The 22,991-nt window shown below is 46.3% G+C and overlaps 1 protein-coding gene across 3 annotated transcripts in view; it reads right to left on the reverse strand.

Annotated features, from left to right (window-relative positions):
- Nucleotides 1-22,991, reverse strand: part of LOC134339404 (ultra-long-chain fatty acid omega-hydroxylase) — a 67,057-nt gene that overhangs the window by 24,339 nt on the left and 19,727 nt on the right. For 2 of the 3 annotated variants that reach the window (XM_063035867.1, XM_063035869.1), the window contains 2 exons: nucleotides 20,814-21,026; nucleotides 13,385-13,529 (listed from right to left, as the gene is read on the reverse strand). In XM_063035867.1, the coding sequence (XP_062891937.1) occupies nucleotides 13,385-13,529; nucleotides 20,814-21,026 (358 nt within the window). Of the gene's footprint in view, nucleotides 1-7,678; nucleotides 7,824-13,384; nucleotides 13,530-20,813; nucleotides 21,027-22,991 lie in introns of all 3 variants that reach the window. The other variant, XM_063035868.1, reaches the window with a different exon arrangement.

The raw sequence follows: 22,991 nt of genomic DNA on the forward strand, positions 1-22,991 counted from the left end.
ATATCTACCCCATATCCAAGTCAACCTTTGCAAGTGCGTCTCCAGTTGCACTTCCAATCCAACATCTTCTACGGCACATAATAAAAAGGGCGTGGAGGTGGTGACACGTTCTGAAGAGTGAAGAAGGGTACAATTCTGGGTGGACTGCAGGGACACGGGCCACTGTGAATACGTACACAGCACCTCGAACACGGCAGGGTATTAGGCGACTAAAATAGCTCAGTTGCAGGCAGCTGGACTGGGAGGGACATGACAGTCCTGGAGACCAGGTGCAGAAGGGATTCCTGGGGTGGGCTTCAGGAAGAAGCTAGGGTTGTTCCTGCAATCAGAGATGGTGCAGTGGCAGTAAATAGGACGATGAAAGGATTCAAGGCAAGACTAATGGAAGTGTGGAGATATGCTCACTGTCTTCGGTGTGACAGACATAAATCCAACATGTCCCAAGATCTACAGTCTGTGTAGCATTTTCTGAGAGTCCCTCTGTTGGTCAGGGTCAACCATGGACATTGCGACCCAGCTGTCTATGTGATACACAAGCCAGGGCAGTACAATATGGAGAGCAAACTTCTGGCCATGTAGCAGGTTCAGCCTCTCCACGCAGCTGATGAATCCAAATTCACGGCAGAAAACAATACAGTTTGGCACCAATGGCAGTACTGGAGTTGCCAGTCAGCGTTGAACTCAACTTAGGGCTGCCTTAAGGAATTCAAATCCAGATTTTTCCCTCAGGGTTTACTCCCAAAGCCTTTCCCCATGAGTGGATATAACCACAAGCCTGCAGAGGTTTGAAATCAGAGTCTCCTTCTCCTACATGAGCCGCCAAATACGGCTGATGAGCCCCATCTGCCCAGAGCGTCTGATTTTAAGGCACCAATAACTCGCCTTCACCCCCTGTCAGTAGAAACAATTCCACCAGGCTTAGTACCTAAGCCACATGTGAAGGACAGGAGATGGACTTGGTTGTCAGAGGCTATTTGAGACGCACACCACTGGGAGCATTTAATAGATAGTGGGAGCTTGTCCCCATTACTATCCCCGACTATAACAACCTTAAGGAGCTATGTCATTCTGTAGAATTGCCAAATTATAACTATGCCGCACTTGATTTGATTTCGGGCCATAAATACTTTACATGTCAGATCAAATCCTGCAAGCTTTACTTTGAGACTAGAGATCAGATGTTTACTCTGGATGGCTTACATTACACATTCACGTTCTGTAACCTCCTACGCATGTCACACAGGACAATACAGAGCAAGAGCATGCCATGTGGAAGGATGGGCCAGACCATTGCTTGGCATCTCTCTCTGTAAACTTTGCCATGGCGGTGTTTGGGGAACAATACTGAGACAAGAGAGAACACAGTTACCGACAGGGGAGAAAATCTTCCCTTCCACATCATCCTGCACACAGCGAGTAGTTGGGAGATGCATTTCATTATCAAAGAGGTTCAGTGCAAATGCAGTGCTCAAATAGTGGTCAGATATTTGAGGAGAAAATTATTGCACAGTCCCAGGGGAAGAGCTCGATTATGAAGACATTCTAGTTGAATGTTTGAAGAGAGCATTCAGAAAAAAAAAAATTCAGAGGGCTCAGCAATCTCTGATTGCCCCAAGAAGAATCCGAAACTGAAAAATAAAATACTGCAGATGTCAGAGATCTGAATGAAAACCAGACATCTGGGGACACTCGAGAGCAGAGGGAAGGGCAGGAGTCAGATACGAGAGAGTACCCCTGTGGCTATCCCCCTGAACAATAAGTACTCCTGTTTGAGTACTGTTGGGGGGGGCAGCCTAACCGGGGGAAGCCACAGAGGCCGCGCCTCAGGCACAGAGTCTGGCCCTGTGGCTCAGAAGGGTAGGGAAAGGAAGCAGGCCACAATAATACGGGACTCTTTAGTTAGAAGGTCAAACAGGCGATTCTGTGGACCCAGTAAAGAAATGCGTATGGTAGTTTGCCTCCCAGGTGTCAAGATCCGGGATGTTTCTGATCACATCCGTGATGTCCTTCAGTGGGAAGGTGAACAGTCTGAGCTTGTGGTACATATTGGGAGGATAGGCAGGTGATACAGAAGGGATATGCTCAGACCGATGATCTGAGATGTGTCTATTTTAATGTAAGGGGTATCATGAACAAAGTGGATGAGTTTAGAGCGTGAATCAGTACTTGGCGATATAATTTGTGGCCATTACAGAGACTTGAATGGCTCAGGGACAGGAATGGTTACTTAAGAGTGCCAGGCTTTAGATGTTTCAGGATGGACAGGGAGGGAGGCAAAAGAGGTGGGGGCATGGCACTACTGATCAGAGATAATGTCACAGCTGCAGAAAAGGAGGAAGTCATGGAGGGATTGTCTACTGAGTCTCTATGGCTGGAAGTTTGAAACAGGAAGGGGTCAATAATTCAAGGGGTCAATAAGGGGTCAATAACAGGGAGACAGATTCTGGAAAGGTGCAATAACAACAGGGTTGTCATGGTGGGAGATTTTAATTTCCCAAATATTGATCGGCATCTCCCTAGAGCAAGGGGTTTAGATGGGGTGGAGTTTGTTAGGTGTGTTCAAGAAGGTGTCCTGACACAATATGTAGATAAGCCTACAAGAGGAGAGGCTGTTCTTGATCTGGTATTTGGAAATGAACCTGGTCAGGAGTCAAGTCTCACTGGGATATTATTTTGGAAAGTGATCACAATTCTATCTCCTTTACCATAACATTGGAGAAACAAACAAGTTAGGAAAGCATTTAACTGGAGTAAGGGGAAATATGAAGCTATCAGTCAGGAACTTGGAAGCATAAATTGGGAACATGTTCTCAGGGAAATGTACGGCAGAAATGTAGCAAATGTTCAGGGGGTATTTGCGTGGCGTTCTGCATAGGTACGTTCCAATGAGACAAGGAAAGGATGGTAGGGTACAGGAACCCCATGGTGTACAAAGGCAGTTGAAAACTTAGTCAAGAAGAAAAGGAAAGTTTTCAGAACTAGGTAATGATAGAGATCTAGAAAATTATAAGGCTAACAGGAAGGAGCTTAAGAATGAAATTAGGAGAGTCAGAAGGGGCCATGAGAAGGCCTTGGCGAGCAAGATTAAAGAAAACCCCAAGGCATTTTACAAGTATGTGAAGAGCAAGAGGATAAGATGTGAGAAAATAGGACCAATCAAGTGTGACAGTGGAAAAGCTGAGGAGATAGCTGAGGTACTTAATGAATACTTTGCTTCAGTAGTCACTATGGAAAAGGATCTTGGCGATTGTAGGGATGACTTACAGCGGACTGAAAAACTTGAATATATAGACATCAAGAAAGAGGATGTGCTGGAGCTTCTGGAAAGCATCAAGTTGGATAAGTCACTGGGACTGGACAAGATGTACCTCAGGCTACTGTGGGAGGCGAGGGAGGAGATTGCTGAGCCTCTGGCAATGATCTTTGCATCATCAATGGGGATGGGGGAGGTTCCAGAGGATTGGAGGGTTGCAGATGTTGTTCCCTTATTCAGGAAAGGGAGTAGAGATAGCCCAGGAAATTATAGACCAGTGAGTCTTACTTCAGCGGTTGGTAAGTTGACGGAGAAGATCCTGAGAGGCAGAATTTATGAACATTTGGAGAGGCATAATATGATTAGGAATAGTCAGCATGGCTTTGTCAAAGGTAGGTCGTTCCTTATGAGCCTGATTGAATTTTTTGAGACATGACTAAACACATTGATGAAGGTAGAGCAATAGATGTAGTGTATATGGATTTCAGCACGGCATTTGATGAAGTACCCCATGCAGGGCTTATTGAGAAAGTAAGGAGGCATGGGTCCAAGGGGACCTTGCTTTATGGATCCAGAATTGGCTTGCCCACAGAAGGCAAAGATTGTAGACAGGTCATATTCTGCATGGATGTCGGTGACCAGTGGTGTGCCTCAGGGATCTGTTCTGGGACCCTTACTCTTTGTAATTTTCATAAATGACCTGTATGAGGAAGTGGAGGGATGGGTTAGTATATTTGCTGATGATACAAAGGTTGGGGGTGTTGTGGATAGTATGGAGGGCTGTCAGAGGTTACAGCGGAACATCGATAGGATGCAAAACTGGGCTGAGAAGTGGCAGATGGATTTCAACCCAGATAAGTGTGAGGTGGTTCATTTTGGTAGGTCAAATATGATGGTAGAATATAGTATTAATGGTAAGACTCTTGTCAGTGTGAAGGATCAGAGGGATCTTGGGGTCCAAGTCCATAGGACACTCAAAGCTACTGCACAGGTTGACTCTGTGGTTAAGAAGGCATACAGTGCATTGGCCTTTATCAACCATGGGATTGAGTTTAAGAGCCGAGAGGTAAGATTACAGCTGTATAGGACCCTGGTCAGACCCCACTGTGCTCATTTCTGGTCACCTCACTACTGGAAGGATGTGGAAACTATACAAAGGGTGCAGAGGAGATTTACAAGGATGTTTCCTGGAGCATGCCTTACGAGAATAGGCTGAGTGAACTTGGCATTTTCTCCTTGGAGCAACAGAGGATGAGAGGTGACCTGATAGAGGTGTATATGATGACAGGCATTGATCGTGTGGATAGTCAGGGGCTTTTTCCCAGGTCTGAAATGCCTATCACAAGAGGGCACAGTTTTAAGGCACTTGGAAGTAGGTACAGAGGGGATGTCAGGGGTAGGTTTTTTTTTTATTGCGCAGAGACTGGTGATTGCATAGAATGGACTGCCGGCAATGGTGGTGGAGGCAGATATGATAGGATTTTTTCTTAAAAGACTCCTGGACAGATACATGGAGCTTAAAAAAAATAGAGGGCTATGGGTATCCCGAATTGATTTCTAAAGTAAGTACATGTTTGGCACAGCATTGTGGGCTGAAGGGCCTATATTGTGCTGTAGTTTTTCTATGTTTCTAGTTTCTAGGTCATTAGAGAAAGAAACCAGGTCGATGTTTCAGATTGGTCACTTTTCATCAAAACTGGGGAAGGTTTAGGACCTGAAATGAGATTTACACTCCTATAATTCTGGACAGGAATAATGACACAGTCCAGGATAAGTACCTCTTATCCAAAATGCTTGGGGCAAGAAGTGTTTCAGATTTCAGAATAAATAATGAGATAGATCATTTCCAACTGAATTTAAGTGCAACTGGTAAGCAGTCTTTGTCTTTTACTTGTTCATCACACGTGTACTGATGCAGTGTGTAAAGATTTCATATTGACGGAACGCCTGTCCCAACTGTTTCAGAAATGCCAGTGAAGAGCTTGGGCCAATGGTATGATGCCAAGCTCAAAGACACTGAGCAGTTTAAACAACTAAAAAAGGATACCATCATGTACATAGCTTGCATCAACAAGACCGGGCTGCCAGGAAAACTCAAGCTGTGGTGCTTCCAGTTCGGCAGACTCCCGAGACTCATGTGGCCATTAACAGTGTATGAAATCCCCATCAGCAAGGTTGAAAAGCTTGAAAGAATGATCAGCACACAAGTCCAAACAGTGGTTTGGACTTCCGCGATGCTTAAGTCCTGTTGGACTGTACGGGAACGGCAAATTGGAATTACCAATTGCAAGTCTTGTGGAAGAATTCAAATGCACCAAAGCAAGATTGGTCATGACCCCCCACCACCACCGTGTGGCAACGGGGAGGACATGGACCCCATCTGAAACCGTTCAGAGTGCTAAGTCTGCTCTTCGCTTCAGGGATGTAGTTGGCCAAGTCCAACATGGGAGAGCAGGGCTCGGGCTCGTCCCAAAAGCTCCTCAGTGGCACAAGGCAACATCAGTGCAGAAGAGACGGCTCGTAGTGGAGGAGTTGAGAAGACAGGAGGAGGCAGAGCGACATGCTGGGGCCGTCTCAATGGCCAAGCAGGGCCAATGGACTAATTGGGAGAGCCTGGAAGAGAGGAAACTTAGCTGGCATGACATCTGGGAGATGGAGGGATCTCAGCTAAGTTTTGTCCTCAGAGCCACTTATGACCTCCTACCAAAACCTGAACCAGTCATGGGGAGAAGACCCCGCTTGCTTTCTTTGTCAAGCACCTGGATCACTAAGGCACATTTTAACAGGATGCACCACGAGCCTCACCCAGGTACACTTGGCGGCATAACCAAGTTCTCAGACAGCTGGCATCAATCTTGGAACAGAGGCAAATCACCACAAATGCTCTCCCACAAACATCGGCAGGAAATGTCCACATCACACGATTTGTACCAGCAGGCCAACCTCCAGAGCACCATATAACATCAAAAGATGTAACCATTCTGCAGCATACATCAAAGTTGCTGGTGAACGCAGCAGGCCAGGCAGCATCTATAGGAAGAGGCGCAGTCGACGTTTCAGGCCGAGACCCTTCGTCAGGACTAACTGAAGGAAGAGTGAGTAAGGGATTTGAAAGCTGGAGGGGGAGGGGGAGATGCAAAATGATAGGAGAAGACAGGAGGGGGAGGGATAGAGCCGAGAGCTGGACAGGTGATAGGCAAAAGGGATACGAGAGGATCATGGGACAGGAGGTCCGGGAAGAAAGACAAGGGGGGGTGACCCAGAGGATGGGCAAGAGGTATATTCAGAGGGACAGAGGGAGAAAAACCATTCTGCAGGTTGCTCGGGATTGGAAAATGGATGTGGGCTTGGAAAAAAATGCTTGTGTTTCCCCCAGACATTGCGGCTACAACATTCCGGCCAGACATGGTCCTGTGGTCCACAGCAGCCAAGCTGGCATATGATGTGGAATTGACAGTACCATGGGAAGATAGTGTCGAAGAAGCTTATGAGAGGAAAAAGACCAAGTACTCTGAACTGGCAACTGAAGCTGCCCAGAATGGCTGGAAGACCAAGACTTTCCCTGCAGAAATGGGATGCAGGGGATTCGTTGCTACATCTACGACCAGTCTATCGAGGAAGATGGGGGCGAGGGGTCACTTCCTCCAAAAAGCAATCAAGTCCTTGTCAAATGCAGCAGAAGAAAGCAGCAATTGGACTTGGATTAAAAGGAAAGACAACAAATGGGCTTCAAGATGGAGACAGGAGGGTATGGAACTGAGAGGGGTGTATCTGGGACGCCAGGTAGCACCGTTGAGCCTTCCAGAGATGTCGTGGGCTTATCAACGAAATGTCAAAAAAGGAGGGTGCCCACCTGAAGACCCCGATGACGTACCTACCCTCCCTCCTTGTCACCACTCCAAGCCCACGGCCAACATCAAGAGTGCCGACTTACCATAGGGACTGAAACATCAAGTCCGAGTAGCTCTACTCACCAGCAACTATTTTGGCAAACTCGGTTAGCTTCTTTGCTGGCCCTTTCTTAAGTTTCTGCAACCAGCCTACTGAATATTCACAAGTTCCTTCAATTTTCAGTTCAGCCTGACGGGTCTTTGTTTCATAATCAGTGGCACATGCTCATTCTGAGCTGACAAATCTACTCTTTCAATACACAATCGAGATCTTCAGTTTTCACTTTGTGCAGAGATTTCCCTATTTTTCATTAACTTTTGTTCATTACATATACAAGGTCACTTCTCAGAACCATCTGTGAGCTGCCCATTGCCTGGGAACTTCCCAGTGTCCTGTGGGGTTTTCCATTTGTGACGTCATGTCAGTGCTCAAAAAAAAAATTCGATTTCGGAGGTTTCTGGAATTTCGGAGAAGAGATACTGAACCTGTACTGAAAAGAAAAAACCAATGATTTCCAGAATCAAGCTGCTCTACCTGATTGAAACAGGATACACTTGATGTACGATGGATGAAAGACCCTCACTATTGGATGAATGGGTCCAAACCAGGTGACACAACAGGTCACATGACGTTTGACGATTTCATTAACCATGTTCAGCCCCTCCTCTGAACTGCGAATCTAATGGAACAAAGCCAATGAGAGTAAAGAAAGAAAGAAATTAACCAAAGAATTACAATTCACAAGCATGTTAAACCCTTCATTATCCCCCAGAGACTGATCACTGCAGAGTGAAAACAGCAAGTAGCGTAATAGCACAGTGTAATGTTCATAAATTAGACACTATCTCAGGCTATCTCAATTATGATGAGGTGCTTCAGGCAGAAATAAAATAGGAAAAAAAATCAACACAACACACCTGTTATTTCAGAATAAAACTTGTTTCTCTGAAATTGCGGAATAGCCACCAGGAAATAAGCCTCAGCAAGCTGTCAATAATCACATGACAATGAAAAGTATGTACCAGGTTCGGAGGTGCAGACACAGATCAGGAGAACATTGGCCTTGATTAGCTCCTGCCAACCGAAGGAGAGAATGCACAGCAGGAAGCACAAAGCAGCTGGAAAGACCAAACCACAGCAAAAAAACACCACTGGGACTAGAAAATGCTGATCCAAGGTTAAGAAAGGCCACCCATGATCAGAACCTGGGAACTGGAATAAGTAGGTTCTGAGAAGGAGGATAGGTACAAGGCTTCTACCTGTTCCCAAACTCACACTACTACTCCTCACTAACTCTCAATAAATGAGCTGTCTATTTATAGACTTCAGCATGTTCTACAAGTCCTGCCAGTTTAGCTACAAGTTGAGGTTTACTCTGGAAATAACTCGTAAAACGTGTAGCTTGGGTGGTTGATGGAGGAGTTGAGTTGTTCTCCAATCTTGGAAGTCCATTTGCTAAACGTTTCATCACCAAACGAGGAGACATCACCTGCGCAGTGTTCATTGGCGGTGGGTCCTCCAAATGCCTGGCCTTTATGTACTTAACAATCGAGGTCGACATGTCTGTTTACAGAATTGTTTGCAGAAAGCCATGCTTGTATGGATTCTCTTGCATGCTGCATGTTTGCTCGTGCCATGACTGCTTACACTGTCTGGGGTATCATGGTCTCAAAGTACGGGTCAGCTATTCAGGACAGGGAAGAATGGAAACTATTTCACTCAGAGGGTAGCGGATTTTGGAACTATCTACCCAAGAAGACTGTGGAGGCCAAGTTGCTGAATATTTAGAAGAAAGGTATTGATGAATTTTGGAATATTAAGAAAATTATGGGATTCAGGATAGGTGCAGTGTAGTGGCCATGAAATATCATTTCAGCCATGATCTTATTGAATGACTGAGCAGGCAGACTGTACTTCTTCCATTCAATGTTGAGGGTATTTGAATTCGTCTCCATACCTGCCTGGTCACTGTCCTGGGGGTGGAGATGTTGCTTGTAACCCAGCATAATGACAACGCTCCCCGACAAGTGAATGGGAAACCTATTTAATCACTAGACACACAGTAACAATCATGAGGCAGGTTAAAGCTAACACAGAGGGGCAGAGATTTTCGTGGAGCACAGAACCATTTGTCAAACATACAGGCATCTTTTAGTGGAAAGTGGATTTAATGTTTAATGTAGGAAATGGAATAAGAAAGGCAGACTGGGGCTGGAGCTACACGGCACCCAGGGACATAGTGGTTATGATGCTGAGGTCTCCTTGACCCAATCCCACCTCACCCTGAGAGAACAGTTTTCATTCCTGGTCATTGGGCTAATCTGGGATTAATATAGGGATATGGAGTGAGAGCAGGAACAAATCAATTCAAAACTCTCAGGAGTGAGCTGGATAATGAGATTACTTTTCAAATTAGTACAATTGAGAGATGCTGCCTACTTAAATGCATATGAAACAGACATAGGGCTGTTGAGACACAAGAGGTTCTGCAGATGCTGGAAATCTTGACCAATGCACACAAAACGCTGGAGGAACTCAGCAAGTCAAGCAGCATCTATGGAGGGGTATGAACAATTGACGTTGAGCAGAGTCTCTTCAGCAGGTCTCATTGGCTGTTCATTTCCCTCCATGGGTGCTGCCTGACTTCCTGACTTCCTCCAGCATTTTATGGGGGTGTTGAGAGTTCATTTTCTTGGCTGTTAGTGGGAGCTCAGTCAGAACAGAGAAATGTACAGATTCCTTATTCAACCAGCAGCTGAGGCGTGAATCTCACATTGTGAGTGCTCAGAGCTAATACACAGAGTTGTTACAGGGTTCGACAGAGCCAATGTGGAGTTAGCGTTTCCCCTGGCTGGGATGCGTGGAGAGAGGTGGGGGTGGAAGCATGGTCTCAGGGTAGGAGACCGACCCATTTGGGGAGAGAGGAAACTACTTCACCCACACTGTGGCAAAACCTTGCAGTTGTCTATCTGAGATACTGAATGCTGAATTAATGAATATATTCAAGACAGAGATGGGTAGATCCCCAGATATGAAAACAAGAGAGTGATGTTGAGGTGCAAGATTGGTTCTGATCTGAATGAATGGAGAAGCAGGTACAAGGGGATGTGCTGGCATTGGAGAGGGTCCAGAGGAGGTTCACAAGGATGATTCAAGGAATGAAAGGGTTATCATACAAGGAATGTTTGATGGCTCTGGGTCTGTACTCGCAGGAATTCAGAAGGATGAGAGGGAATCTCATTGAAACCTTTTGAATGTTGAAAGGCCTAGACAGAGTAGGTGTGGAAAGGATGGTTCCCATGGTAGGGGGGTCTAGGACAAGAGGGCACAGGGACACCCTTTCAAAACAGAGATGCAGAGAAATTTCCTAAGTCAAAGGGTGGTGAATTTGCGGAATATGTTCTCACATGCAGCTGTGGAGGCCAGGTCGTTGGGTGTATTTAAGGCAGAGATTGATAGGTTCTTGATTAGACATGGCATCAAAGGTTACAGGGAGAAGGCAAGGAACTGGGGTTGAGGAGGAGGAAAAAGGGATCAGCCATGATTGAATGTGGGATCAGACTCGATGGGCCAGGTGGCCTAAATCTGCTCCTATGTCTTATGGGTTCCAAGTTCATCTGTCAGAACCTTTCCCTTCTAACGCACAGGAGTGGCCTGGAGGAGGAGGGAGATTGATGACACATCCAGGTGAACTTGGTGACAGACAGTGAGTGGGGAATCAGAATGACAGCCACGCACTGGAGCATCCCAGAGGCTGCAGACACTGATAGCCCCCACTGAGCAGTGGATCCAGTCTGACTCAGACCAACGTCCTCTCATCCCTTCAATGGGGGGGGGGGGGCAGCTGCTTTAGGCTGAGGAAAGTGACAGGAAGCCATCCACAGTGAACAGACTACTCCAGCCAGGGCGGTCAGGTGGGAGTGGTATCAGCTCTCTCCATTCTTGCATCATGGGATAGGGGAAAAGGAGGATGGTTAAATATATATATATATTAAAAAATAAAAATGTTGCATAAAGTGTGCCAAGTTATTTCCAGTAACAAAAGGTCATCAGAGCTATTTGGAATTTGGCTTTTCTCTTGAGAAACAAATTCCAAGCCTGTACTTTGACCAGTTCATTAACTAAAAACATCTCTGGCATCGTGGAGTTTAATTCTCATCTTTAAGGAACCAACATGATGGTAAAACAGGTTTTTTGAGGCCAATAAGAGGCCATTGCCACTTCAGTGATTATGGGATGATTATGCAGGAGAGGAGGAGAAAGGTGCCTCGGGCATCAGCAGAGACTGCACTGTCTAGGAAGACCATACTGATGTGACAGAGATGGGTGGTGGGCAGAGGTGTAATCAGAAGCTAGACCAAGATCATGTTCATCCAGAAAGTTACTCGAGCTGTTTTTAAGCTGAAGATCACAGGCTAGATGAAGATGTTGGGGTAAATGCACGGACACAGCAGTTTCCCACGGAGAAGTAAAGGGGAGAGGCAGATTGAGAGAAAGACTGCAACAAGGAAAGGAAGTGGGGAGAAGAGAGTCGGTAGGACAAAAGATCTGGGAAAAGAAATCAAAAAATAGGAAGAAGAAAGAGCAAAATGAGTGATGCAGAGGTCTTTATGGCAGCGGGAAGTTCGGTGAGATCTTGCTCTACTTTCCTGGTCTGATCCACTCCTCAGGTAACAAATGTCACGACCAGACAATGCTCCACATTCCCCAGGTGTACAATGTGCCAGCGCAGGCTGCTTTCACAATAGGACAATGACAACGGAGCAAGCACACAGTTCACATCAGAAGGAATCAGCAGCATTGGAGACATGCACAACGTATACAGACTGTGGTCACCGCGTCTCCCTTACACTGGCCCTCAGTTCAATGGCCATCCTCTGAAAACCAACCGGTAGGGCCTCAGTCATTGGACGAGGGGGACAGGACACGTCATCTTCCTCACAGCTGGAGTACACAACACCCCACATCTGCACTTTCAACACAGACAGGAGAAGGGGCCGACAACACTGGGCATTGGAAGCCCGTGGTGTGACGGCGCCCCAACCTGCTGTTCTTTCTCTTCCTAGTCGGACAGAGAGACATCATCACCTCCCTCTCTGTAAATATTCACTGTACACCAGTATAAAGTCACTCCACAGGAGAGGGGCTTCCAGCTACAAAGGGTTTAAATGAGTTGGGAGACAGGTGAATATGGGGTCAGGTGGTGAGGTGACAGAATCAAGGTCTGGGGCTGTACAAGGAGCCCATAGATGGACATTGGATGAGTTCTGAAATCCAACACAAAATCCTTGCCCTGGTACACTGAGCTCTGACTTCATTCAGTCTGTTAGGTCCCATCAGTGGATATATGTCTCAGTTTCACAACAGCCACAGCACACATCTCTGTAAACCCAGCAACTCATTCACTGATCCACCTGGCCGCTGGCTGTGCCTTCTCCTCACCCTATTCTTGGCTCAACGCCCTTGTGCAAGTTCAGCTGACTTTTGCATGGGGCCAGAAGTACCACTGTCACTGGCTTTGTGGACTGGACTGAGCACTGGTCTGCTGGTAATCTTAGGGCACACCGATAGACCTTAGGAAATCCAAAAATCTGCAGACGCCGGGAATCTGAAAGAAAGGGAGATAACTCTGGAAGCTCTCAGCAGGTCAGGCAGTATCCGTGGAGTGGGAAACATAGGGATTTAAGGTCATGGACCTTTTGGCACAGCCCAGATCTAATGAAGGGTCTTTGGCCCGAAATATATCCCCGCTTCTCTCTGTACAGGGACGGTGTCCCCTTCATTCCCCCTCCCCACCCTCTCCGCTGGCACAGCCTGAACGCGGGCATGTTCCACAGCGCTGTCCCTGGCACACTACCCTCTCCCTTTGTCTTCACTCTCAAAATGCCCCCATCTCACAGACGTTGTTCTTGTTGTTTTCCCTCTCTAACTGACCCACTAATGCATCGGCAGGGTTACATTTATCACTTGCCCCACAGCAACACTGCTTTCATCCAATCACATACCACCATCTACCAACTCCATTCTCTTCCCCAGTGCTGATCAAAGCTCTTCAACACAAACTCATGACCCTGCTTCTCTCTCCACAGATCTCGTCTGACCTGCTGAGTGTTTCCATTATTTTCTGTTTCTATTTTGGAGGCATCATTTACCTTTAGTGCCTTCAGTCAAACACACTGCAGAACAATAATTATCTAAATCCCCCCACTAAATAACCAGCTGCCCCACATGCTGGAATACCTGATGCCAGGAAGACAGGTTTAATGTAATCGGGGTGAAACAGATGGATTAAGTGTAACAGGGGTCCAAACCGGGTCTTCATGGCGAGTGGGAACTTTAAGACCAGCTGTCCAATGGTTTGCAATCCTTCCTCATCGGGATTAACCTTCCTCCAAAAGAATAAACGTACACACATTAGAAGCAGGACACAGCAAGCAGCAAATTGTGCAGGGGCTGGAGAGCACACAGACATTGGGAGGCATAGCACGAAAACAGGCCCTTCAGCCCCGCTCCGCCACTCAGGCAATGGTCACCACAAATCAGTCCCACTTGCCTGCATTTGAGCCACACGTCTCCAAACCCTTCCTATCCATGCACCTGTTCAAGTATCTTTTAAATGTTATTAATGTGCCTGTCTCAAGCATTCCTGCTAGCAGCCAGTTCCATATACTGACAACCCTCTGGGTGAAAAATCTGCCCCTCAAGTTCCTATCAACTCTCCCCACTCACTGTAAACCTGTGTTTTATAGTCCTTGGTTAGTCAACCCAGGGAAAAAGTCTGTGTGTATTTACTGTACTTAAGCCCTCATGACTTTACACATCTCCATAAACTCACCCCTCATTCTCCTATGGTCCAATAAATGAAGTCCTTGCCTGCCCTTTTCTCATTACTACCATCAAGGAAGAGGCAAAGGAGCCTGGAGACCCCCACTCAATGACTTAGCAACAGCTTCTTCCCCTCTGCCATCAGATTTCTCAGTGGTCCATGTGCACTACTTCGTTATTCCTCTTTCCCTCCTTTCCCTGCACTTTTCTTCCTTTATCTGTTTAATTATTGCAACTTATAGTAACTTTTATGTCTTGCACTGTACTGCTGCCACAAAACAACAAATTTCACAACATATGTCAGTGGTAAACCTGATATTGATTCTGCCCAGCCTTTCTCTACAAATCTCCTTCAGGCCTGGTAACATCTTTGTAAACCTTTCCTGGACTCTCTCTAGCTTGAGAGAAATGTTCCCTCCCCTTCACTTCTATCGTGCCTAAAGAATCTACACCGTGGAAGTGAGCTGCCAGTCCTGCCTTTCCATCAGCCACATTTCCATGAAGTCATAACCCCAAACTAAAGAACCAAGACCTTGCCCTATGAAGCTTGCATGGAGGTTGGTGTACAACAGCTACCCAGAGTTAACAGACAGCACACACTGGTCAGCTGCAGTCATCTGTGTGAAGAGCAGGACCTGAAGAGTCTAGAGCCCTCATCTTTCCCCATCTATGTCCCAGCAGCGACCCCCAATATCACGTTCACTTCGAACTTCCGACACAGTGGACCTCTGTGCAGGGTAACCCCTCTCAAACTTTTCGCTGGGTGTGAGAGACAGAGCAAGGTCAATCAGCTACCACAGTACAACCCAAAGCAGATTTCCATTATCGCAAAGGATCAAAGTAAGGGTTAAACCTGACACCTCCACAGCCCTCCCATCCATGTGCTTACACACACACACATCTCTTCAATAATGCAATCAAAATTGCATCATCACTTCTGCCATCCCTCACTACTGCTGCAGCTTGTTCTACATTTGCAACATCCTCGGAGTAAAAAAAAAAGTCTGCTTTCAGGTTCCCCTTAAACATTTCACCTTTTACCCTTACCCTCCGACCTCTCATTCTAGTCTCACCCAATCTCAATGGGAAAAGCCTGCATGCCCTTCTATAAATCTCCCCAAATTCTCCTACATGCTAGGGAATAAAGTCACAACCTATTAAATATTTAAATACTTCTGTCAAGGCCCACGCAATTTCTACACTCACTGCCTACGAGGTCCGAGTGGACTTTTTGCCAGGCCTATTCCACCCTTATTTATCTCAAGACAGCAAGCACCTCCGCTTCTGTAATCTGTACACAGTCCATGACTTCACTATGGTTTTGTCTCAGTTATAAAGACTGTGTCCATTTCCAAAGTATAGATACCTAAACTCCATTTCAGATCTCTCCCATCTCTTTCAGCTCCATGCACAGATGACCACCGTGATCTTCATCTGGACCAATTTTGTCCCTTGCTATCCTTGTACTCTTAAAATAATCTACAGAATCCCTTGGCATTTGCATTCACCAGTCTGCCAGAGCACCTTCATGCCTTCCTTTCGCCCTCCTAATTTCCTTTACAAGTATTCTCTTGCATTTCTTGTGCTCCTCAAGGGCCTCATTTGTTCCTTGCTGCCCATACCTGAAATGCACTTCCTTCCCTCGAAAACTTGCTAGCCGTCCCATTTATTCCAATGGGTATATAGAAAGTCTGCACTCTTCAAGCGACTACCACTTAACAAGCATCCCTTTCCCAGAAAACAATCTATCCCAATCCACACCCGCCAAATCCCTTCTGATGTCATCAAAACTGACCTCTCCCCAACTTAGAATCTTAGCCCAAGGGCCAGTACTACCCTTCTCCATAATTATCTTGAAATTAATGGAATTATGATCACTAAATCTAAAGTGATCCCCTACACTCACTTCTGTCACCCGTCCTATGTTGTTCCCTAGTAGGGAATCCAATACTGGCTCTCTCTAGTCGGGATATATATATATCCCGACTAGACAGAGCCAGTATTGGATTCCCTACTAGGGAACTTCCCTGATATATATATCAGGGAAGTTCCATATATATATATATACATATACATACATACTGATTAAGGAAACTTCCCTGAACACATTTGACAAACAACTCTAGCCCTTCGTCCTTTTATAGTACGGGAGTCCCAGTCATTACGTGGAATGTGTGGGCTGGGGAATTCCTCCACCTTCCCCTTTCTCTTCCTCCTTATTCTTCCCCTACCATTCCATCAGCCCCTCCCTCCCCTCCTGCATCATTCCTTTCAAACCTCTCCTCTTGTCAAACAAGCCTATCCCAAATGAATGGAGAGAGGAGAAACATTAAGAATTTAATAGATATTTATCCTGAATCAATTAGGAAACTCATAATCATAATCTCCATTAAAATATCCAGAAGTCAACATTGACTATGGCATTAACCAGCTCTGTACACTCTTGGGGATCCCAAAGGTGGAATTCCCTCAGGTTGACTTCCAGAATGAATGAGTTTTTCCCATTTTTGCCTTTTCCTGGAGATGCCTCACCCATCCTAATTTAGGAGCAATCCCAGGGAATGAAGCTCAGAGGCACATTGCCCCCACTCACACCATCCCAAAGAGGTAACTATTCTTCAATCAGTGATCCCAGCCTGCACCCAGAGGGACTCCCAGCTGTCCTAATCAGCCACTTTGTTCAGTGTGTCAGTACCCGAGACCAATCTTGGCAATTTACTTACGAATGTTTCATCACCATACAAGGAGACATCATCAGCGTGCTGTTGATTGTGATGTGTCCTACGAATGCTTGGCCTTTATAAACTTATCAGTCAGTTGATTGGTCATCATTTCAGAAACTCAATTGTGATGTCGAGAGGAAATCTCATTGCTGATTGGTTTTGTGGCAAACTTCATGTATTGTGGTCTGAAATTTTGCTCACATTGGCTGCTAAATAGGATCAAGGTCTATACGCTTGTTTACAGAATTGTTTGTGAAGAACCATGCTTCTAGGTATTCCCTTGCCTGCTTTTGCTCGTGTGATGACACTGACGCCCAGTCAAATTTGTGTCCCCCTCTACCTTCATAGGTGGAGACTATGGGGAGTTGGTCATGCCACTTTACAGCCAATTGATGTTCATGGATTCGTGTGGATAGCTTTCCCCCCCCAATTTGGCCAAAATCCCCGCATTGAATTTTGTAGACCACGTTAGTCTTGTTGAATAGCTTGGTTTATTCTTTTGGTCTACAAAATACTCCCTTCAACATTGCTGTTGGCTTATGTGCAACTGAAATTCTATGTTCTTGGAGCAATCAGGCCATCATTTCCGAGACATTTCAAATGTATGGTTGGACAGCGTGCCTGGTTGCTTCTTGACTGGTGCATTGTTGACCTCGTAGACGTGTTCGGATGAAGTTACGTGAGTATCCATTTCATGTGAATACCTTAAAGAGACGTTTCTCCTCTTTACCCTTTAGTTCGACCGTGCTGTGGAGTGTCTCCGCTCTTGGGAACAAAGTTTTGATACAGGTCTTCTTCTGTATACTTGGGTGGTTGTTGTGATAATTTAGAATCTGATCGTTATGTGTTCTTTTACAATAAGTGGAAGTTTCCAAAGTGCCACCTATGTTTGTGCTGACAAGCATGTCCAAGGATGCTAGTTTCCCCCTCAGTTTCTGTTTCCATTGTGAATTCAATATCATCGAATGCAATGTCGATTAGTTCTTAAGTTCTTCCAGTTTCACTGTGCTTGACTATGACAAAGGTATCATCAATGTAATAGACCCAAATTTTAGGGTTTATAACTGGCAACACCATCTTTCTAATTTTTGCATGACAGACTCCATTATAAACCCAGAGGTGGACAAACCTGTTGGTGTCCCTTTTCAGCTCTTTGGAAAGCGTGCCATTAAACTTAAACAGAATGCCACTAGTTTGCACGTGCTATCTTTGCTTCATCTTCCACCATTTGTTCTGAAGAGCGGAGACACATTGCAGCACGGAAAAACTAAAGAATAATGAGAAGAAACATCTCTTTAAAGTATTCACATGAAATGGATACCCATCGAACTTCATATGAAGATGGCTATGAGTTCAACAATGCACTAACCAAGAAGCAACCAAAAGGGTTGTCCCTCCACATATTCAAAATATCTCACCAATGACGGCCTGACTGCTGCAAGAACATAGAATTGTAGTCGCACATAAGCCAATAGCAACATTGCAGAGACTACTTTGCAGTCCAAAAGAATGAACCAAGTGATCAGACAAGACCAATATCATCTACAAAATCCAACGTGGGGACTGCAGCAAATATTATGTCAGTCAGACTGGGAGAAAGTGATCCACAAGGATCTAGAAACATCAACTGGCTCTAAAACAGCAGGACCAACCCTCCCTAGTCTCTACCCACGAAGATTGAGAGGGGTACAAATTTGATTGGAAGTCATGGCGCAAGCAAACACACGGCATGCAAGGGAATTCCCAGGAGTATGGTTTTCCACAAACAATTCCATAAACAAACATGTGAACCTCAATCCTATTTATGAGCCAATACAGATAGAGTTCCAGACCAACATACATCAAAGTTGCTGGTGAACGCAGCAGGTCAAGCAGCATCTGTAGGAAGAGGTGCAGTCGACGTTTCAGGCCGAGACCCTTCGTCAGGACTAACTGAAGGAAGAGTGAGTAAGGGATTTGAAAGCTGGAGGGGGAGGGGGAGATCCAAAATGATAGGAGAAGACAGAAGGGGGAGGGATGGAGCCGAGAGCTGGACAGGTGATAGGCAAAAGGGGATACGAGAGGATCATGGGACAGGAGGTCCGGGAAGAAAGTCAAGGGGGGTGGTGGTGAGCCAGAGGATGGGCAAGAGGGATATTCAGAGGGACAGAGGGAGAAAAAGGAGAGTGAGACAAAGAATGTGTGCATAAAAATGAGTAACAGATGGGGTACGAGGGGGAGGTGGGGCCTTAGCGGAAGTTAGAGAAGTCGATGTTCATGCCATCAGGTTGGAGGCTACCCAGACGGAATATAAGGTGTTGTTCCTCCAACCTGAGTGTGGCTTCATCTTTACAGTAGAGGAGGCCGTGGATAGACATGTCAGAATGGGAATGGGATGTGGAATTAAAATGTGTGGCCACTGGGAGATCCTGCTTTCTCTGGCAGACAGAGCGTAGATGTTCAGCAAAGCGGTCTCCCAGTCTGCGTCGGGTCTCGCCAATATATAAAAGGCCACATCAGGAGCACCGGATGCAGTATATCACCCCAGTCGACTCACAGGTGAAGTGTTGCCTCACCTGGAAGGACTGTTTGGGGCCCTGAATGGTGGTAAGGGAGGAAGTGTAAGGGCATGTGTAGCACTTGTTCCGCTTACACGGATAAGTGCCAGGAGGGAGATCAGTGGGGAGGGATGGGGGGGACGAATGGACAAGGGAGTTGTGTAGGGAGCGATCCCTGCGGAATGCAGAGGGGGGGGAGGGAAAGATGTGCTTAGTGGTGGGATCCCGTTGGAGGTGGCGGAAGTTACGGAGAATATGTTGGACCCGGAGGCTGGTGGGGTGGTAGGTGAGGACCAGGGGAACCCTATTCCTAGTGGGGTGGTGGGAGGATGGAGTGAGAGCAGATGTACGTGAAATGGGGGAGATGCGTTTAAGAGCAGAGTTGATGGTGGAGGAAGGGAAGCCCCTTTCTTTAAAAAAAGACATCTCCCTCGTCCTAGAATGAAAAGCCTCATCCTGAGAGCAGATGCGGCGGAGGGAGGAATTGCGAGAAGGGGATGGCGTTTTTGCAAGAGACAGGGTGAGAAGAGGAATAGTCCAGATAGCTGTGAGAGTCAGTAGGCTTATAGTAGACATCAGTGGATAAGCTGTCTCCAGAGACAGAGACAGAAAGATCTAGAAAGGGGAGGGAGGTGTCGGAAATGGACCAGGTAAACTTGAGGGCAGGGTGAAAGTTGGAGGCAAAGTTAATAAAGTCAACGAGTTCTGCATGCGTGCAGGAAGCAGTGCCAATGCAGTCGTCGATGTAGCGAAGGAAAAGTGGGGGACAGATACCAGAATAGGCACGGAATATAGATTGTTCCACAAACCCAACAAAAAGGCAGGCATAGCTAGGACCCATACAGGTGCCCATAGCTACACCTTTAGTTTGGAGGAAGTGGGAGGAGCCAAAGGAGAAATTATTAAGAGTAAGGACTAATTCCGCTAGACGGAGCAGAGTGGTGGTAGAGGGGAACTGATTAGGTCTGGAATCCAAAAAGAAGTGTAGAGCTTTGAGACCTTCCTGATGGTCCAACTTTCAAATCCCTTACTCACTCTTCCTTCAGTTAGTCCTGACGAAGGGTCTCAGCCTGAAACGTCGACTGCACCTCTTCCTACAGATGCTGCCTGGCCTGCTGCGTTCACCAGCAACTTTGATGTATGTTGCTTGAATTTCCAGCATCTGCAGAATTCCTGTTGTTTAGAGTTCCAGACCATGAAGTTTGCTGCACTACCAATCAGCAATGAGATTTCCTCCCCACATCACAATTGAGTTTCCGAAATGGCAACCAATCAGCTGATTGATAAGCATATAAAGGCCAAACATTCGGAGAACACGCCACAATCAATGGCACTCCGATAATCTCTCCTCATATGATGACGGAACAATTGCAAGTTAATTGCCAAGATCAGAGAACAGCTCAATTCAACCATCTACCACCTGAGCTACACATCTTCCAAATTATTTCCAATGTGTAGTCTCCTCCTTTCCCCCCGCAGTGCCGTATTGATTGGTCCCTGGTGGTAAAGGGGAACGATGAACGTCCACCGTGGCTTTGGAAGATCTTTGGTATTCCGAGACACCGCAAGCACCTAATTCCCTACCATTCCAAGGTGTCCCATGAGCCAGCTGCGCTTCGGGGGGCTGCCGAAGCATGCCAGCTTCTTGCTATTCCGATGGAAGTTAATGAGAAGAGCGGCAAGGTTCCAGACGGTCTTGATGAAGAAGACCAGGAGCAGGGTGATGATCACACTCCGCAGGTAGGTCCACATCTTGCTGTGGTCCAGGGTGAAGACCTGATCCAGTACTGGCAGCATCTGGTGAGAGAAGACACACAAGGCATGTCAGCTGCATGCTTGGAACCTCATTCACAGCCGAGTAATGTCAGGCACACACTTTGGAACTGGCTCATTACAGTAGCAATACCAGGGAGTATGGAGAGCAATGGACAGAGGGCAGATGGACATCATCCTGAATACTAGATGGAGAGGTAAACAGGACACCATGGTAAAGGGAAGGGCCAGCAGCTGTATCCAAAAGCCTTTCTAGAACTAACCACTATATAATGCTCATAAACAGATGAAATTCTGGATGCTGGAAATCCAGAGCAACACACAAAATGCTGGAGGAACACAGCAGCTTCTATAGAAGTGAATAAACAGCTGATGTTTCAGGCCAAGACTCTTCTTCAGGACTAGAAAGGAAGGGGAAGATGTCAGAATAGAAAAGTGGGGCAAGGACTAGCTAAAAGGTGATAGGTGAAGCCAGGTGGGTAGGAAAGATCAAGGGCTGGAGACGAAGGAATCTGATAAGAGAAGAGAGTGGACCAAAGGAGAAAGGGAAGAAGAAGGGAATCCAGGGGGAGGTGATAGGTAGGTGAGAAGTCATAAGAGGCCAGAGTGGGGAATAGAAGAGGTTAGGGGGAAAGAATTCCCTCACCCCCCAGAAGGAGAAATCAATATTCATACCATCAGGCTGAAGGCTCCCCAGATGGAATACAAGATGTTATTTCTCCACCCTGAGGGTGGCTTCATCATGGCACAAGACAAGGCCATGGACCAACAGGTCAGAACAGGAATGGGAATCGGAATTAAAAGATTTGGTCACCGGGAAGTTCTACTTTTGGCAGATGGAGTGGAGATGCTCGACGAAGCAATCCCCAGTTTACGATGGGTCTCACCAATGTGGAGGAGGCCGCATCAGGAGGACTGGACACAATAGACAACCCCAGCAGGTTCGCAGGTGAAGTGTTGCCTCACCTGGAAGAACCGTCTGGAGCCCTGAATGGAGATGTGGGATGAGGTGAATAGGCAGGTGTAGCACTTTGGCCACTTGCAGGGGTAAGTGCTGGGAGGGATGAATGGACAAGGGAATCAGAGAGGGAGCGATCCCTGTGGAAAGCGGAGAGAGGGGAGGAGGTAAAGGTATGTTTGGTGGTAGGATCTTGTTGGCTACAGCAGAAGCTGCAGAGAATGACATGATGGCTCATGGGTGGTAAGTAAGGACAAGAGGAACTCTGTCGCTGTTAAGCCGGTGGAAAGATAGGGCGAGTGTGGATGTTGATGAAATGGAGATGCAGGTGAGGGAAGCAAAAGTTAGAGGAAGGGAAATCCTGTTCTTTTGAAGAAGGATGTCCTGGAAAGGCAAACCACATCCTGGGAACAGATGCAGTGGAGACAAAGGAACTGATTAAGGAGGGTCACATTTTTTTTAAAAAACAGGAAACTTGGGTGGGAAGAGGTATAGTCAAGATAACTGTGTGAATCAGCAAGCTTATAAAAGACAGTTGCCTGCAGAGATGGAGTCAGATCAAGAAAAGAGAGAGAGGTGTTGGAAATGGACCAAGTGAATTTAGGGTAGGGTGGAAGTTGGAGGCAGAGTTGATGAAAATGTCGAGCTCAGCAGAGATGCACGCAGCAGCAGCAATACAGTGTCAATGCAGCAGAGGAAGAGTTGGACAGCATTACTGGGGAAGGCTGGGAACATGGACTGTTCTATGTAATGTTACATACCTCATGGATATCTTGTGACTGTCTTATGACCATGATGTAATTTTTTTTTGTTGGAGGTCACCTGATGTAATTTTCCTGCCGATGTGAAGTCACATGATGACCTGTTCTCAACAGGTATATAAAAGGGAGACCCCAGTGACGCAGTTTTTGGTTTTCCAGCTAGAACGTTAGCCAGAGACTCCGCTCCATTGTGTGTGTTTTTTTATGATGGTTTCATTTTTAAAACGGAGTTTTTACATTCTAACCCATTTCTGACAGATTTGTTGATTT

Source organism: Mobula hypostoma, chromosome 29 (genome assembly GCF_963921235.1).
Source record: "Mobula hypostoma chromosome 29, sMobHyp1.1, whole genome shotgun sequence".
Lineage (NCBI taxonomy): Eukaryota > Metazoa > Chordata > Chondrichthyes > Myliobatiformes > Myliobatidae > Mobula > Mobula hypostoma.